Source organism: Rhipicephalus microplus, chromosome 3 (genome assembly GCF_043290135.1).
Source record: "Rhipicephalus microplus isolate Deutch F79 chromosome 3, USDA_Rmic, whole genome shotgun sequence".
Taxonomy (NCBI): Eukaryota; Metazoa; Arthropoda; class Arachnida; order Ixodida; family Ixodidae; genus Rhipicephalus; species Rhipicephalus microplus.
The window spans coordinates 207,303,906-207,319,024 of record NC_134702.1 but is presented as its reverse complement, the minus strand read 5'-3'; the positions used below and the strand labels follow the sequence as shown (position 1 = coordinate 207,319,024).

The window sequence follows — 15,119 nt, the reverse complement described above, 5'->3', positions numbered from 1 at the left end:
GCATTTGCGAGTGCGACAGCCGAGATCGAATCCGGTGGTGAGACACTCTGTCGGGCGATGAAACGCTGACGGCGTAATTCATCGAAGCTCGGGCACAGGCTTACGAAGACTGCCACCGAGGTCGGGCTTTTCGCTAGCAACATCTGGAATGCGCCATGCTCAATGCCTTTGACAATCTGCCGAATTTTCTCTTCTTCGGGCATAGATGGGTTAACACACCTGCGGAGGTCGAGCACATCCTCAATGTAACTCTTAAACGTCTCGCCAGGCTGCTGGGCTCTCTGGCGCAGACGCTGGTCAGCGCGGAGCTTGCGGACCTCTGGTCAGCCGAACGCTTCAGTTACGATGGTCTTAAAGGAGGAACAGTTGACAATGGCGGTTTCCCGGTTGGTAAACCAAAGCTTAGCTACGTCAGCTAAGTAAAAGATAACGTAGGCGAGCTTAGAGTCGTCCCACTTGTGAAGAGCCAGTCTTCGACGTCTTGCTCACCACTTCCGCTGAAGATTGGTGGGTCGCGCTGGCGAGTAGCGCCGGGGCAGGTAGACGGGGCAGCCAATGGTGCTGGCTGGGCTGGGACGGGCTGGTTGGCGACTGCGTCAGTCATGTTTCGCGGTAGTCTCTCGGGCAACTTGGGAGAGCGGAGCTCCAGGTCTGCTTGGAGATCTCAGCAGCCTCCACCAATTGTGATGACGTTTATTCGAGCAGAGAAGTCGCAACAAGGTCGCGACGGAAAATGGGCGTACGGCAAGTTTGCCAAAGGCAGCACGAACTCTCGTGCAAGCAGAACACGGGGCTTTTCGTTATCTTCCGAAGGCGCATACGCGTTGGTGCGTATGCTCCACTACACATATGGCAAGTACATATCGACCTAGAGAGTCACATACACCTGGCGCGACGCCAAGGGCAGTACGCAGCTCTAGTTACCCTAGACGTCAAAAAAGCTTTTAACAGTGTCGAACATAGTGTAATAGTCAGTCGTCTGAGAGAAATTAATTTGCCGGATCATTTAAAAGCGTGGATTACGTAATTTTCAGGAAATAAAAAGTTTTACTGTTCACAACATTGTACTTTGTCAAGTACTTGTAAACAGAAAAAAATGTTTCTTTGGGCGCTGCTCTGTCTGCGGTATTATTCCATATTTTCAAACGCTCGATCCCATGTAATGATAATGTTGAGACGCATGTATATGCTGATGATATTGCGTTTTTTTCGTCAGCTCATGACATTAACGCTCCCTATCGAAACCTCCAAATGTACTTATCTGAAAGAGAGCACTGGTTCGATGTTATTCATTTTTCTCTAAATGTACGTGAACAAATATGTGCATTATTATTATTTTCCGATAAAAGACCCTGTACACATATCTTTTTCATACAAAACTGATACCGTTCCTAAAGTTCAAACCACTAAATACCTAGGAGTGATATACGACCAATTTCTAGTATGGCAAAACCACATCGAATATATTGCTGCATAGAATGTTCGGGCAGTTGGCTTATTACGGAGGATAAGCAACAGAAGATCAGCAATGCGCAGAGCCATGTTATTGTCAACATACCGCATGTATGTGAGGCCGGTTCTAGAATTTAGATCTGCCTTATACTCCGGAGAACCTGTCTATAAGCTGCGTCTTTTTGTTCTGGAGAAGCAGGCACTGCGCATGTTCTTAGGGCTACCTAAATTTGTAGCGAAAAACGTTTCATATATGGAAGCTAGTGTTCCCTCACTCCTTGCCAGATTCAGAATATAGGCTCTACAAACGTATTTAGGGCATTTTAATCTTATTTAGGGCGTAAAGGAACAGTTTTCTTGCACAACCTGGTTTATTTTTTGATTTTCATTGGCCTAGATCTCACAAACCTGAAGTAAAGTTTGAACAGTCTCTTCTCGACCCACTGTCCCCGAAAATTAGGGAGGTTCTTCCTATTTGTAGCTCGACAAGTTCTCTTCAAATAAACTTTGATAACGTTTTCTACAATAGTGCCAAACAGCTATAGCGAATAATATGTTCAGAGCTACTTTACAAGACTACCTGTTAGGAATGCAAGCACCGGTCATCATAGTGACAGACGCTGTCACTATGATGACCGACGAAAAAAGTGGCATTGCTATATTATGACTCGCTCTAGACTAGTTCTTTTGCCCCCGAATTTCGTACTTAACACCTATAGTATTGCGGAATTTTTCGCTGTAGTATTGGTCATTTGAAAACTGCCAACATCAATGAATTCCGCCGTAATATTAACAGACTCCTTGTCAGTCTGCCGTGTGCTCACGGCATCAGGTGATTCGAAAGCATTAGGCAAATTGAACTCCCTTGTACCAAATCGATGAACTCAGGTGCGATTAGTATGGGTGCCTAGGCATAGAGGCATAACTCTAAATGAAACAGCTGATGCATTATCGAAAGCAGCGTTAGACGGACCACCTCTTAATATTATCCCTACCACAGTTTTTATAGTAGCGTCAAGGTTTCGGAGGTGAATGATGATACGAAGATTCTCTACAGCATCTTTAAATGTTCTCCAGATTTCAGCCAGATAATGACCCCCTGGAAAACTCCTGCGTGTCATAACCGATACCAGGAAGCTTTAATGACTCGATTACGCTGATGTATTGCTCAATTAAATTTTTATTTCTTTAGAGCAGGCTTGAATCCCTCTCCGCTCTGTTCTTTGTGTGAAGAAGAGGAAACCGTCCAAAACTTCTTGACCTCTCGTAGAAAGTTTTCATGATTAAGAAAGGTATCACTAGAAATACCATTACGAATCCTTGGATGAACTTTGACAACGTCAAATTTGCTATCCCTAGGTGCACATATCGTTGGGCACAGCAACGGGAAAGTATGCGACGAAGCGCAGTATTTCATTGTACAGCCGAAAAGATTCACTAATACCTCCATTTTGAAAGCTTCTCAGTTAACCAAACTAGCCTACAAAAAAATTTTCTTTGATATCAATAAGATACTGCTCCTTTAGTAGAAACTAATTATTCCCAATTTTTATCTCAATATTTTACATAAATCAATATTTCTGTTAATACTTTTTGGGTTAGTATTCAGGTATATATTACCTTTTTTGTTAAGCTACCCGATTCTTGGCCCATCCCCCAGGGTGGGTGTGAGCCACAAGTTCAGGATTTACATCTACTTTCACAAGGATGCGCGGCCAGGTACTGAATCTAAATTTCTACATAAACAGGTCTGCTCAGGCATCCTTGCCACTGTGTGCGTTCTGTGGGGAGCTGGAAACAATTGATCATTTCTTTTTGACCTGGAGGTGGTTCGCAACAATACGAAAAACCCCTTTAGAAACACATTTACGTGGTAACGGTATGAATTTAACTGTGCCTGTCATTTTGCTTTTCGGAGCCTCCATTTCTGGTTCTCCACTGCAAGAGTATGCCCGACTGTCCGGCACTATATTAATGAAACTCATAGGTTGACTAATCAATCCGTATATCATTCTAAAGTGTCTACAACATATCATAGTAGTGATCTAATTAAGTAATGTTCAAAATCAGAGTATTGATCCAAATCGCGAATAAATTATTTTATTTATATAGTTATATGTATTAGATCAAGCACCACAATTTTCAGGGTTATCTGCAACATCTTTATTATATAACCCTCATTATTCCAAAACTGCAAAATATTTTATTAAAAGGCACAGCGTTGCCGCAAGCGCGAAGCAATGAAAACTATTCTAACGAATTGAATGGTCATGCGCAGAATAGAAAGCAGATCGAAATGTGCCCTGCGCTTCTCACGCAAAAATGACGCAAGAAACGTACTTGCAGGTACGAATGTACGGGAATGAGTGTCTCATTGGTTACTTCGCTGTGTCTGAATAGCGCGCACTTTTCGCAAATGGAGACTGCAATGATTGCAGTGACTTTTTGCGCTCGGTAACTACAGCAACATCGATCGAGGTAAAGCCCGAGGCCAGCCAAGAGGTACGATTCTTCTCTTCTCGCCACCACGAGATAAGGGCGCGCGAGGGAGCGTCCCTCCCCTTCTCTAAGCCGGGCAAAGTACGCGTCGTAGATTAGAGTGGGCGCCGCTACACAATTTGGCAACGCGCGCTCATTGCGCCATCTAGCTGCTAATGCTGAAAACACAATGCCCCCTGAGACCCTCGTAAGCAACGGTGAGGGCTAGATATAAATAGCTTGCCATTTGAATGGTGGAGGAAGTGTTCCTGGGTGGCTCAGTGGTTAATGCCTCGCTCTCAAGACGCAGAGGTGCTACCTTCGATTTTTCGTGCCTTAGAGTTTTTCTGTTTTTCTTTCTTTCTTGCACTTTTGCATATAAAGATACGTATACATATACGGAGAGTGACATTGATGCCGGCGACAAAATCCAGCAGAGAGCGTCCATATAACTGCTATCGCAATAAAACCACTCAATTCCTGGTCAATCCTTCACACTGGGTGTGCGCCATGGGCAATAGGTGAACAAGAACTGTGTTCTTGTTCAAATTATTTTAATTTCCCATCTTGACCATATTTTTCTTCGTGAATTGTCCCAGATTTCACAAATCTCAACCAGTATTTGTCTAATTGTTACTCGAGCCTCTAAATGTACAAGTTCGTTAACTGCTTCCTTTAACTGAGCCACAAAGTTCTCCAGAAAGTTTTAAGATTATAGCTTTCCAACTCACGCTAAGCTACTACCTACAGGCATTTTAAATGGTTTATTGCAGGAACATTAGGGTACCCTGCCAACACATGTCATTATTGCAACGGATGCATCGTAATCAGAAGAAAAATCAGGCGTTGGAATATATTGCCCCGTACTTAATTGGTCATTTTCACTTCGCTTACCAGTTGTTCTTTCTGCCTTTCTGGCTGAATTTATGGATTTAATGTTAGCTTTGCAAAAGGTAAATGCTTCGATTCCAGTCATAGCAATCATAACTGATTCATTATCCATAAGCTCTTTCCGTCCACATCCGGTTGCTCGACCATACTGAAACTTTTTAAATCATTGACTCCCTGTCATCTCCGAAGTATTCATTTATTCTGGGCACCAGAGCACAAAGGTTTGTTGTTAAACGAAATAGCTGATTCTTTTGCGTAGACATCGGTTTTGACACCCATCATTCCTATTTTGCCTCCTACAGTACACATTATGGTGGCGTGATCTCGCACAGTTAAAGTCAGGCCAAATTTATCAGACCCTGCACTGACGGCTTATCCGGATTACAACCACTTCTTATTTCCTAGGCGCAGGGAGCTGTCTAATTGAAGGATGATATCAGTTATCACAAAATTTCGTTGCCACGTCACCTCCATTAATTTTTACTTGCATAGACTAGGTTTATTGAATTCTCCTATGTGCACTTACTGTGATCAAGAGGAAACGATTGGTCGTTTTCCATTACATTGTCGCCTTTCCATTTAGTCAGGCAAAGCATACTAGCACCACCTCTTCAAAAACTGGGCTTGCATTTATAAGAACCTGCTCTTTTCTCATTTGGAGCCTCTACACTGGGTTTAAGTCACAGGGATGTCTTATTCGCCGTTCAGAAATAGATCACTGCGACTGAACAATTGTCTTGCTAAATTCTGGTCTCACTATTTTTGTTTTTCTTTATTTTTTTCAAATTCGCAGACAGCACTTCAAATCATAATTACATAACTAAAGGTTTTTTTAGGAATGAAGCAATGCAGAAAGTATCAGGCGAACTCGCCCTATGATCGGCCAATCCCCTCCTTTGGGTACGAGCCTTGTGCAGAGAAAAACAACAACAACAACAACAACAACAACAACAACAACAACTGTCTTTGCTGTCCTCCATCTTGGTCGATGCTATGCACACCAGTGTAAACAAAGCTTGTAAATAGTAACACATCGGGTCGATTTCCCGTAACCAAATTTGGGAGCGCGATGATGAGGTGAGCTCACACGGCAGAGATCAAACATTGAACGCTAAAAAAGACATTCATATTTGTCACCAGTTTCTTTAATTATCCAGCACTGTTGTCGCAGTCGCGCTACAGTTTGTTATTGTCTAGACATAGGCCCGATTCATGTTTAACCCGCACCCTGGCAGAAATTACTGGAAAAAATGTGCGGCTTATTCACGAGTATACACGGTACATGCAGCGCACTGTCGCATGAAATGGCATCCGCTGAACGTAGAGTACACTATAAGCAGTCAACGCCAATCATTTCTTTTTCTGTCATTCTGTTATGGAACATGCATCCGGGGCATGTGTGGCGGCTGCCATGTTCATGTCAGGATCGCTAACCGCTCCCCAGCGGTCAAGGTCTTAATCGAAGCAACTAAGCTTCATTGCGCTTCACAGCGAGTCCCGCCACGTTTTTCATTCATTTCGTTAAAAAACCCTCCGGTGAGCTGGAGTGGGCAACGCTGTGCATCTTGCTATCCCTTCGAGCTGTTGATTCTGTAGACGGCTGGGTGCCCACATCCTAAAGAGCGCAACGGCTGAACTCCCACTTGGCGTCAAATGCGTAAGGGTAATTGTCGTGTACGCTCACACCAACCGACACACGGCCACTTCGAGGGCTGTGCCTCGCTTGCAGGTGCAACAGACGTGCTCATGCACACGTGCTACCAGATCATGTGATCCTCTTCTCGAGCGGAAACGCTGCGTATGAGGTATAGGCTGAGTGACGCGTCGTGGTTGCCTTTGTTTCTGCCAGTTGTAGGGCGGGCAAAGTAGAGAGAACGGCGGTGCGGCACGGTGTACAAGTCTGGCACACCAGTAACACATGTTTAACGCCAAACAGCATTCTTCCATCTCCTAGATAGGTTACGCGCCCCGGTGATCTAGTGCTAATAGTACTTAACTGCCAATGTAAGGGTCGCGAATCAAATTCCATCCGCGGCGGCTGCACCTTCGATGGAGGTGAAAATGCTGCAGGCCCGTGTGCTTAGATTTGGGTGCGCGTCCAAGAACCTCAGGTGGTCTTAATTTTCTGGAGACGTTCATTGCGGTGGCTGACTGTAATTCTCCGTGAAATTCGTGACCTTATCACGATCACTCCCATTCCACGAAATGTACACCCCGAATACAACAGAGGCAGGCGACTTGCGCGGGCGACCGCCATTCTCAAGCGCATAGACATGGAAGCGGACAACTTCTCGTTCTTGGACGCCGCTGCCTATCACAACAACCCAGCATTCGCCGCAGTCGCGGTATCATCCGCGCAGCAGACTCCTAACTCTGCCACAATCCTCACCCGAAATTCCGAAGTAGCGGAGCAAGTAGCTACAGCTATAGCTATGCTCCACAGCAAACGGGAATTCATCTACAGCTACTCCAGGCTGGCCACCAAAGCACAAATGGTGCACGAAACGTACTCGCAGGTAGAGATGAGCGTGACAATCGTCTCAGTTGTTACTTCGCTGTGTCTGAAAAGCGGACTCTTTTCGCAAACGGAGGCTGTGAACTGATTGCAGTGACATTTCTGCGCCCCGTAACTGCAACACAATCATTCCAGTACAAGCCCAACGTCAGCCTATACGTACGATCATCCCCACTGGGAAATAAGAATGCGCGAGAAATCGTCCACACTCCTTCTCTCCGCAGGCCAAAGTATGCGTTAGAGACGAGAGCAGCCACGCGCTCATTGTGCCATCTTGATAATGCTGAAAACATGATACCCCCCCCCGAGATACCAACTAACGTCGGTAAGTGGTAGAGATACGTAGCTTGCCGTTGGAAAGTTGGCTCAGATGAAAGCGTTGTATATAGAATCTTGCGAAATGAATAAGTTGCAATACATAGTAAAGCTTTGTCGCTAAGAAAGTATTGCAAGCTTCAGCTCTCCCAAATATCGAAAGTCGATAGGGAACAAATGTCTGGGCCTGTCGTTCAAGCTAAGGGACGCGTTCCTTCTAGTAATGCGCACTGAATTTATATGCATGCAATGGTACACCGAGGTATGTTGGAGGAGTTCTTGTCGAATTAATCCCTGCAAAGTGGTTCGGTGTGCTACCCCACAAGCCACTTTCATATGGTCTTCGACTTTTGAGCCCATGCGTCGTGATAATATATTCAAGCCAGTTAGTGAGAGTGGGTTAGGGCTGAAACACCTTTATCTATGGCAAATAGTGTCCCGATTCTTCTTTTTTCGAGACAATTCCCATTCTGTAATCCGTTCCTTCTTGCAGGTTACACTTGTTGATTGCTTAGCAGATTTAATTGTTTCATCCAACTTCTCCGAACGCCCATGCTTGTGGGGATTCATGCAGGAAGTTTACCTTGCAGTTCAGTTCCTTGAAGCTCGCTTTTTTGTAGAATACCTGCGCACAGTATCGCGCAAGGTGCTGTATAAGAACCTACTGAGTACACTCTTCCCACCTCCATTGTACCGCTCACTGTACTCCAATCTTCCCGGCCACGATGTGTAGAAGCGAGTGCGCAAAATGCACATTCCACCGAATTCAAAAACATTCTTCTATAAACTCCACTCTGAAACGTTGGCGGTAAACACATGGTTAGAAAGAAAGGGTATTTTCATTCCGTCTGTTAACTGCCGTCTATGTGATGTGCCGGAAACGATTGAACATTGCTTTGTTAGCTGCAAAGATGCCATACTGTTTTGGGATGTCCTTCAGCGAGCACTGAAAAAACGCTTCGTCATTAATTCTCACACAATACGTTATCTTGTACCAACAGCGCTTGATGAAGTACCATAGGATATGTTTTTCCTCATGGGTATGCACAGCTTGTGGAAGACACGAATGCAAGACCGCAATGCAGAGCCCACCACCTCTTCAAGCGCACACTTCATTCAAATGGCTATCCACCTAAAAAACATTTACGACGACCTAGACTTGAGACCGGACTGGTACTCCGTCTCAGAGAACTGTTTGACCTCACCCCTTTTTGTTTGTATAACACGATGTGAAGAACTCTCCATGTGAGGAACTCGCGCTGTGTTAGCCATTTAGTGTTTATGAGTAACGCTTGAACGCTTACTTTCGCGATTTGATTGTACTTTTGTTCGCTTGATTTTGTCTTTATTGCCCAAGTATTTTAATAAATACCATGAAAAAAACGGAAAGTTGGCTCAGTGGTTAACACCTCGCGTTCACCACGCGGAGGAGCGAAGTTTGATTCCGCGCGCCGGAATCTTTTTTCTGGATTTTTTTTTCTTTCTTGCGCTTTCATATATGTAGAAACGTATAGAAATACGGTGCATGACGCCAATGCCGGTGGCAAAATCCAGCCGAGAGTGTCGTTATAATTGCAATAAAAATATTTCTCATCTTTTTCGAGTACTTTCCTCGCGTTATCCTAATGGATTCGGTAGTTCGTGGTCGCGAACGGCACGCGCGTTTTCACTTTGACCTAGAATTCTCGACAGGAAAGTGGCCGGCATCTGGTTTTCGAGAAAGGAAACGCGATCAAGTCAGATGACGATTACTGTGTAGCAGATCTACTCCCGGAATCCTCGATTTTTTTTAGAGCGAAAGGTCGCGGGTTCGATCTCGGCCGCAGTGTCGCATTTCGATGAATAAAAGAAAAGGTAGCGGCCCGTGTACTGTGTGATGTTTGTGCACGCTGGTGCACTAACAGATGGTGGAAATTTCTCGAGCCCATCCACTATGGCGTCTCTCATAATCATAAGGAAGTTTTGGTACGTGAAACGCCAGATAATATTATAAATCGCGCAGTACGTTTCTGCAACACAATCATTATGAAACTACTAGGACAATGTCGCTTAAATAGTGTGAGCAGAGCGCCATCAGCTCAGGCACTGTCTCGATGCTCCGAGAATAATGGCCGTGGAATATTCCTTCAAACGTTCAGTCTACGTGGACTGAGCTAAATTGCTGAGTGTATTATTTCTGCTAATCACTTTAGGAATATTTCGTTTTGCATCCAGCGCTTTTTTCGGTCCTAACGCATTGTAACATGCGAAGAGTGACAAAATAGCTTATTTGCAGAGGTACTACCGGTGCCCCATCCAGGATGTAGCGAGCTACAAAACCAACGAGAATATTATCATACCCTTACATAATTGATATCTGGCATTGTATGTTCTAGTTTTAATGGATTTTTAAAGAGCAAATCCAGACCGATTTCTATTCTTGAATGAATGTAGCAGAACCATGAACATGCCGCACTTTTCGCAGAAGTCTCTACACTTGCACTTGGCAATACACTGTTATTTATTGTCTGGTTGTATGACCGCCGTCATCACTCGAAAATACACCACAATAAAACTTTGCCATTTTATGCTGCGAATCATTGCACGCGTTTTTGTGCCTGTCAATCACAAAGTGCGTTCTCGGAAATGCCAATCCATAGTTCCGGTTATAGAAGGACAACTCATCTCTGCTTTTGCGAAAAACGACATGCTAACTTTATTATTCTGATATGGTCACTGTTTGATTTCATGTACGCTTCCCTGAACATACAGAAGCTAAGAGTACGTTCTGCGACACCGCTAACGCTCAAGGCAAATACAAAGCCTCTGCTAGCGCCTTCTCATGGGAAGTCGTTGGGCACACAAAGAAAGGACGACCAATAATAAATACAAATAGTAAGCGATCCTGCTTATAAAAGGCCAGTAGCCGTCCACATTTCGCGAGCATGCGGTAAGGCTATCAGAGACTGTTTCTTATATTCGCTCGACAGCGCGCTCTGGCTGCTTGAGTAATAAAGATTGCGTTCAAGTAAACGTAAATTGTAATGCTGCACTGGGCAGTGGCTCCCCTACATTTAGTGTCAATGCCTCCAATTCGGGGTCACTTATGCCCGGCCAGTTAATGTACAAGGTTTCTGTTTTTTACTTCAGGTGATAGTAAAATGCCAGTAATAGACCAGGAACATATATATAAAAAATAGGAGAATAACTGTTTTACCCCAAGTTGAGCAATACTAGGGAAGCAGATGCATAAGTTAACTGACAGAGCGGTCACAGTAAAAAAGCTACAAAAAGTGGAGCTAGTTAGAAGTGATTCATCACGAATGAACGTATGGCGTGGGAACAAGTATACAAAAAAATCGTGCAAGTTCTAGTCGGCGTTTCTGTTGCTCAGTACCCTTTGTAGGCGTGCGGCCACGCATGTTTCCTCCGCGACGGGTCGTATTTGCATCTGCAAACAGTGTCTTAATAACGGTTCTGCACACGCAATGCCAGAAGTCGTGAGATTACATTTGACGCCAACCAACATCCCATCATGCGACACCCAGTAGGACGCAAAAGGGAACTCATCCGGCGTTCCCACAGTGAGCTATCTACAGCTTTGCCTGTCGAAGATTATCTTACAGATGGGGCAATACCAGCTCCAACTAGTGGATAACTTCTGAATAACACAGATATGAGGTAGCTGGTATAGCATTTACGTTTAAAAGACAGAATGTGCCAACGACATCATAAAAAAGTGAAGAATCACAGACGCGGGCACCTGTGTTGTCGAGGCTTTTTAACGTAGCGTTTTGGGCGTGTTGGTACGTCATACTGTAGTTTTTTAGCACACGAAAAAAAAACACCGACAGAGAAAAATAGTGCCTGTGCCGTCTTTCTCAGTCCGTGTTTTCTCGTGCGCATGACAACTACAGTCCTGGGTTCCTTGTTGTGCATTTGCACGCCACGTCTTTTTTACAAGGACAGTTTCGCCACACTTCCCATGATTATCAGGTTAACAATAAAATTTCCCAGTCAGTGTCTATTTAATTGAGAATGCATTAATCACTATGCATTTCATTTAAGTCAAAGTCTTCTTAACCACCTTACTCTGCGCAACAACCACCTCAATCTAGAAACACGGCAGGCTTGTGCTGTTACCGTTTTCACATCATAAAGTCCGTGCGAAACACGTAATAATAGTAGGTATTATTGCTTTTATTTGCCGAAACCATCCTTTGATCATCACGCATAGGGTCGAAGGCACCTGGTATGCTCACCTCTTGGGAACATTCAAACAGACCCTGAGACGGCTTTTTGACTTCTCGTCAGCCTTTTATGCTAGAGCATCGTCAAACGTTTCGCACGACAAGTTAAGTGACACGCCGTGTAGCAAGGTCGCTATGGACAATTGTACCCCATGCCTTTTCACCCCTGTTTTACCTTCTCAACTCATGCGACACGCTGGCATATTTGGCAATCACAGAGCTCTCATGAGCGCGCTCGACGATTTGAGCTTCACAAAGTGATGACTCCCGAAACTGCGCAGCTACAGGTTGCGCGCAATCTCGGAGTTCACAGCCCAGTGTGCCCGGCATCACTCACGCCGTCTGGCAACAGAAACTAAGATTGCGGAGTGGCTGACATTTGCTCCGACGGGTGCCACCAACCTTCAAGCTGTTCTTACGCGCATTGATCTTAGTAGCTTGTGTGACATCGCACTTCTTGGGGGTGTCATCCTGAGAATTAACCGTTGATAACACATTTGGCTGATCCGCGGTGATCCGCAGCAATTTTCAGCTTTAAATTGTAGTAGTAACTTAGGCAGTTTACGCAGAGCGCTTAATTTCTCCTGTAAATGACCCTTATGTGTTTGAACAAAATCGCAAAACGCTATAGGGTCCCTTTAACCTGCACTGACGTCGCACAATACAGTAGGCTCTATCGTTTTCGCCTCCTATAAATAGAATCCCCCTCCCCTTCCCCCAACACACCCAATCACCTACCCCCAGAGCGATGGGAGACCTTGTTGTCAAGCGCCGCCCAGCCGACTCAGCTTGCATTGACAGCCAGGGGCCCAGAATTACTGGAAACATACGGGTCCTGAAAATAAGGAATCACCCCATTTGGTGCAAGCACGTACCATCGAATGCTCAAGCCCACTAAAGTTGATTCTCTCTCTCTTGGATTGAAAAAGCATTTTTTGCGTCAGCAGACAAGCACCGTAGTAAATGCCGACCATGAGAAACCTCTTTCGTAGAGCCTCTTCATCTCGGAAGACTTTGTGAAACTTTCTTACAAAGTCTGATGCATAGCGTATAGACTAACTATAAACAACGCAGCAATGGCAACTCACCTCAAGCGCCTACAGCTGGGCAAGTGACTATCTCACTGCTGTACGAGTGCAAACGGTTGTCAAATTCAGCCTTAGGAACAACGCCTGGCGGGGCAGGTCGTAGGAATTTCAGCGCAAAACAAAAAATGATAAACGCCAAAACTAATTCTCATGGCCGACAGCTCCGCTCGTGCACATGCGGCTTCCCATCAAGCCGCACGAAATGAGATCAAAGCGACGCCAGCTGCCGCCGACAATGATCCCCTACCACAGTTCCGTCGCTTGCCAGACTAGTCCCAAGCGCTTCGCATGCGTCCTTCCATGTGCGCAATAAGCCGTTACCGTCATGACGGCCGAAAAACGGTAAGTTTATCTATCAAGTATATTGATCCTGTGGTGTTCGATCTATCGATGTTTATTGTCTAATGCCTATGTCTACACAATCGAGTATGCGAAGCTTTAAAGACGTTTGCAGTACATTCAGAAGGATGAAGTGAAGTTTAAACATAAAATAGAAGAATCAGACACGTGCGTTAAGCGATTTATCATAGAGTACTTATCCCTATATCAATGTCTGTTTAGGAAGGTAAACATTTAACGTTCCTGACGCGGCGTTAAATTTGCCGTTTCTCTACTTGCGCTTGTATAGGGTCCTCGGTGGAGCGCTTTAGCAAACGACGTATCTGATGTTTCCTGCGGCCTCTCTTCAAACTTCTGCGCGCGCTTCGCATGAAATAGTGTCTTCCTTACGCCAGAACCTACCGTTGTCTTGGTATACGCCAACCGCAGCGATTGAGCACAGAGATTACAGACCTGTGATGCTCGCGAATACCGTTACGTAATATATAAACGTCAAGCACTGACCTAAGTCGACAAAACATCAAGTGCCGAATGTTTCCTATCAAGCACGAATATTCATAGGCTGTTATGATCACGAGGAAAATACGATGTACATGATGACGCAGAACGTTGAAGTCATGCTGGCATGCAATACATTAACGATTTATGGGGTTCCAGATGTCAAAGCCCCGATATAAATATGAGGCACGCCATTAAAAAGGCCTGCGCAAATTTTCGCTATCTGGTGTTGCTCTTTGCTCGACTGTAGATCTGAAGGTGGCGGGATTAAATCCTGCCAACATTGCCCCATACCATTTCGTCTCTAACGAAATTCGAATGCCGTGTAGATGTAAATGAACCCGTGATTGTACGGTCACCAGCCGGGCACCATAACCAGTGTACTACCATGTCGAAGTGGCTTGTAACATCTAAAGAAAGTGAAAGTACCTAATATTCGCTATATGTGGTCGGCAGGTGAAATGTAAAAACATAACTGTTTGGGTTTCACGCCCCATAACCACATGAATATAAGAGATGTCGTTATGAATGGCTCCGGAAACTCCGACCTTATAGAATTCATCAATCACTATAGCGGCATCTCATCCCGCAACCTTAGAGTCAGCATTGAAGCAACAAGTACAACGTTGTTTAATTTACTATGAGCCTACTTAGTTGCGCTATAGATACAACAAGTTACAGGGCAGTCTAGCTAAGATATAAGAAAAAGAAACAAAACTTCAATATGTATGCTCACTGTGATAAAGAGAGGCGCAAACCACGAGTCCCCGTTTCTCAGACGGCGACTAGAGTCTTCGGACAGCCGGAGTGTCTGCCCTGCTGAGCAGCATAGCCTCCCACTGCTCGAGCGTGGTTATCTTCAATGTAGGGCTAGCGCATTTGGTGGTGTCACAGCGAGAGAGTGCCAGATAATGTGGTCAAGGTTGGCGCGACCCAGCGAGAAATTCGCATATTCGTGTATATGTCTGTATGCGCAGCATCAGTGTAAACTTGATCGCACAAAAAGCGTGGAAGGTAAGGAGACGTCGCGTGTGAAAGTTCGAATCAAAGCACTTGTTGCGCAGCTTCCGCGCACCCAGTGAGCAGTTACCTCGGCTGCCGAACCCGCTTTGTTCCTCTCGTAGAAAACGGCAACTCCTATATTCGACCAGTCATGCTGCCAAAGCTACATCTTTGACCAGCACTGACAAAAAGCGTAGACGAACGACACACAAAAAAAGTCAGAACAATTTAGCGCTGCGTTTTTGTTTAGACTGTCTCGTAGGATCGCAATACATAAGGACTGCCAGGGAAGCATAAAACGCGCTCGGAAGG

General features: G+C 45.0%; 1 protein-coding gene across 1 annotated transcript in view; it reads left to right on the top strand.

Annotated features, from left to right (window-relative positions):
• Nucleotides 1-13,215: 13,215 nt before the first annotated feature.
• LOC119167562 (monocarboxylate transporter 3-like) overlaps nt 13,216-15,119 on the top strand; it is a 40,814-nt gene continuing 38,910 nt past the window's right edge. The window contains exon 1 of the mRNA XM_075888601.1: nt 13,216-13,310. Within this exon, the coding sequence (XP_075744716.1) occupies nt 13,294-13,310 (17 nt within the window). The 5' untranslated portion in view covers nt 13,216-13,293. The remainder of the gene's footprint in view (nt 13,311-15,119) is intronic.